Raw genomic sequence first — 4,233 nt, 5'->3', positions numbered from 1 at the left:
AGGATTTTAACACACTAATCTTGCTGATCTTGGCACTCGACTTTCCCTGCAGGAAAGCAGGGAGAGAGAAAGAGGACAAAAGACAAGTACACTCGTGGGTGATATTTTGAGGAATGGTGTGTAGCTCTATACAAATTGAGAGGTTATATGTGTTTCAAGAATAGCAAATCCATTTAACGTGATGACTAAAAGAACTTAAGTTTATGGACTAGATTTAGTTGCATCGGATGGAATGATTCATAGGTTTGCAAAAAAGTGGGAATGAAAACAAATTAATTAAGGCGACCACAACTTCTGTATATAGATCGATCATTTGTAACACAATTCCAACATTGACTCATCCATGAAATTTATGATATTTTACATCATTTAACATTTGTTGGGGTGCATCGTGAATATATGTGCATTCACAATACATAATATAAATCCTATAGGTATTGCACATCATAAAACAATGATCGAAATCAAATTAAAGGGCTGAATCCAGAAAAGAAAATACAATCAACTTTGACCGTAGAATGAATAAAAGTAAGTAGCTAGGTTTCCTCACAAATAAAGGCCCTCGGGAATCCCTTCTTTCTTCTTGTACATCACTTTCTCTTTTGCCTTCTTGAAGTCCCCATGAGTGACCTTCATGCGTCTCTCCCTCAGAGCAAGCATCCCGGCTTCAGTGCATATGGCCTTTATGTCCGCCCCGGAGTACTCATCTTTCGTCATCACCAGCTCCTCCAAGTTGACATCGTCGGCCAACGTCATCTTCGACGTGTGAATATGAAAGATCCGCCTTCTAGTTTGGATATCAGGTAGCGGGAACTCAATTTTCCTGTCAATCCTCCCAGGTCGAATCAAGGCCGGGTCGAGACTCTCAATCTTATTTGTGGCGAGAATCACCTTCACATCTCCTCTGGAATCAAAACCATCTAACTGGTTGAGCAACTCCAGCATGGTTCTCTGAATCTCACGCTCCCCGCCAGAATGCGCATCGTACCTTTTTGTTCCAACTGCATCAACTTCATCGATGAACACAATCGAGGGCGAGAGCTCATCAGCAACACTGAAGATCTCCCTCACTAGCCTCTGACCGTCTCCCGAGTACTTCTGAATCAACTCACTCCCAACAACCCTCAAGAAAGTCGCTGACGTCGAATTCGCCACCGCTTTCGCAAGCAATGTCTTGCCTGTTCCGGGCTCTCCGTATAATATGACACCCTTCGGAGGCTTGATTCCAATGTCTTCATATAGCTCGGGATGTGTGAGCGGGAGCTCAACGGCTTCTTTGATCTCCTGTATTTGGGACTCCAACCCACCAATGTCGGCGTACGACTCCACCGGAGCCTTTTCAACCTTCATTACCGCCACCATTGGATCAACTTCATCTTGAAGAAGCCCCACAACGGAATGCTGCTTGTTGTGGAGCAAAACGTCACAGCCTGGCTCCAGCTGGTCCTTGTCAACAAACGACATGATCCCAACGTAGTGTGTCCCGGACGAGGACGACACAATTGCGTGATTGTCGTCGATGAGCTCTTCGAGAGTGCCAACGTCCAGAGGTGACCCTCGGAGACCTTCAACCACCTTGGATTTGTCTTCCTCTTCTGCATTCTCTTTTGGTTTGAGTCGCTCTTGGTTTGATACAAACTCTTCCTCCATGAGAAGATAATCTTTGATTCTTTCTAGCTTCAATAGCCTGAGTTTGCATTTGGTGAGAGGCCTCACCGTTGGAAGCCGAGTCGCAACTTCGGGGCCTTTTTGCTTGCGCTGTTTTTTGCCCACTCGAGCCGGCGGAGCTGCCGGCTCGTACTTCTTCTCCTTCTTGTCGCCATTAGGGTTTTGATCGCTCTGTTGATTTGAGCCCCCCTGAGTTCCTAAACCTTGACCCATATATTTAATTTGTTCTGTTATTTAGTTTCAACGCTTTACGATTAATAGATTACATGATGTATTGAGAGGTTGGTATTTATAGACGTTGATGCAACCAGGACAGAGAAGGATTCCGAAACCTTGCAGGAAAAGGAAGTGGGTGCATATTCTAGAATGACTTGTTGAATATAGACTTTATTTCCGAAGTTGGATTACATTCCTACTCCTAATTGGTTGAATTTAATTGCACACGTAGTAAAAAGGATTTTCTGACGTAAATATTTGAGAGGAAAGTATTTAATTGCACACGTAGTAAAAAGGATTTTCCTACTCCAAACTCGTAACCACCCTATTAGGAACACATCAAGGATGAGGACGCTGCAGCGTCGTCTGCACTGTAGTAGAGGAAGTTGCTTCGGGCTATAAGATTCGATAAGAATGATAAATCTTAGGAGGCATTGATGTTGATTCCAAAACACCCATACAACATGAAACCAAAAACACAACGAAGAAAAACAAATCCCAAATCATCTCCGCAATGAAGATCAATCTTTACTACCAATACTACTAGACAAAGAAGAGGAAGATAGGAAAAGTGTAGACAAAGAAGAGGAAGATAGGAAAAGTGAAGACCCTCAAAGGGATCGAAGAGACGTATACCCAAAACATGAACAGTCTCTTAATGCACTACCAAATTTAGATTCATGACTCATGAGATCCATAAAGGGATCAAAGAGACAGAGACCTAAAGGATGAACAATCCCTTGATACACTGCCGGATTCGGATATGTGTGCGCTAGTGAGAAAACCTCACTTATAGAGTTACAATAGAGCTTCATGGAACATATTTATAAACTATGATAGAGGGCAGGAAAATAGAACCGCCGAAGACAGCAGAGTACAAGGAAGAGAGGCAATAGAGGCTCAAACAAACCTGAAGTGAAAACAACTGAAAGGACAAATAGAGGTAAAATGTCTCCGATATAGGCTGGAACTCAGGCAAAAGTGCCCACGAGGGGTGGGGCTGAGCGTCACCGACTCTCAACTTGAGAGGAAGAAACCAGAGCGCAAAGGTTTTATTACATTTGGTTATTGGTCAAAAGTGATTTAGGTCTAAACCTCAAGTTTAATTTTTTACTGCTTAGTCATTGAAAAAAAAGAAATGATTTATATCAAGCAATATGAGTTGCGCGCATGAGTGGCACGACTACATGTTCTTTTACTTTTGTTCATTTTTAATATCATCTTAGTCGACCAAAGATTGAAGAGGGTCGATTAACCCAAAAATTAATGATTGGATACTAAATTACTTGGAAATACGGAACTTTCAATGGTATGAGATGCGTTACTTATATTAATCATAAACACATAAAAATTAACAAATTACAGAAAAAACAAAAACTAAAAAAATCAACTCCTATACTCCAATTTAACTATGTGGTCACCATTACTATATTAAAACTTTTGGATAAGCTTCCTCATTCAACATATCCAGTATAGCTTGCCGTACAACATCACTCATCACCCTAATTGCTGACTTTTTATCATTAAGGCCACGTTTGGTTCGCGGAAAGTAAGCATCAAGAAATGAAACTTGTTCCTTTCCTGCGTTTGGGATGCAAAAGGAAAGGAAATCATTTCCTGAAGGAAGGGAAAATAAAGGGGAAAGTGGTTCCTTCCAAACCCTAAAGGAATCACTTTCCCCCTTATTTCCTTTCATTTATTACTCACAACATATTTTTTTATTACATGTTAGCATTGAAGCCACCCTCAAGTGCAAGAGGTACAAGTTATAGAATAGGGGATTAAGTAAGGATGTCGAACCCACGAGGATTGGTAAATCCTTTCCTAGCTAGGGAAAACCTAAGGAAAAACTAGAAGAATATGCAAATGTACAATCACAAACAAAGACTCACAAGTGAACCAAAGTTCATGGTGAGTATGTGCAAGATGGTGTGTAGAGATTTGATTTTGATTTTGAGATTGGTTTCTATTCAAATTGAGACAATGAAAGCAAGTAATATAAACTAAGCTAAACTAAACAAGTTATTATCAAATGGATGGGAGTTAGAGCATCGGGTTTCACTTTTTGCCTCCCTTGCAAGCATTAAAGCAATTGAATATGAATGATGCAAAGCTAATTGTCCAACTACCCTCTTAGCATCCGGATAGGACTACTAAGGCTTAAACCCCTTTCATTTTATTAACTCTAACCGGATAAGTCTAGAGCTAACTACCTAGAGACAAATTCAATTACCGGATAGGTCTCAATCCTTTGCCCCTAAATGCATAAAGCTTAGAGTTTAGGTAACCAAGCAAGCAAATCCTATCTCTAGGTGATTTTAGCTCACTACCCTCACATGCACACATGGT

At 40.9% G+C, this 4,233-nt stretch overlaps 1 protein-coding gene across 1 annotated transcript; it reads right to left on the bottom strand.

Annotated features, from left to right (window-relative positions):
* Positions 1–546: 546 nt before the first annotated feature.
* Positions 547–1,881, bottom strand: LOC133734226 (26S proteasome regulatory subunit 4 homolog A-like). Its single transcript, XM_062161865.1, has one exon. The coding sequence runs from the start codon at positions 1,879–1,881 to the stop codon at positions 547–549; it is 1,335 nt and encodes a 444-aa protein (XP_062017849.1).
* Positions 1,882–4,233: the final 2,352 nt, after the last annotated feature.

Source organism: Rosa rugosa, chromosome 2 (genome assembly GCF_958449725.1).
Source record: "Rosa rugosa chromosome 2, drRosRugo1.1, whole genome shotgun sequence".
Taxonomy (NCBI): Eukaryota; Viridiplantae; Streptophyta; class Magnoliopsida; order Rosales; family Rosaceae; genus Rosa; species Rosa rugosa.
The sequence above is the reverse complement of the archived record's forward strand: the minus strand, read 5'-3'. Positions and strand labels throughout refer to the sequence as shown.

Excerpts from the sequence above, each read along its gene's own strand:
- LOC133734226 (XM_062161865.1), bottom strand. The coding sequence starts at position 1,881 with ATGGGTCAAGGTTTAGGAACTCAGGGGGGCTCAAATCAACAGAGCGAT.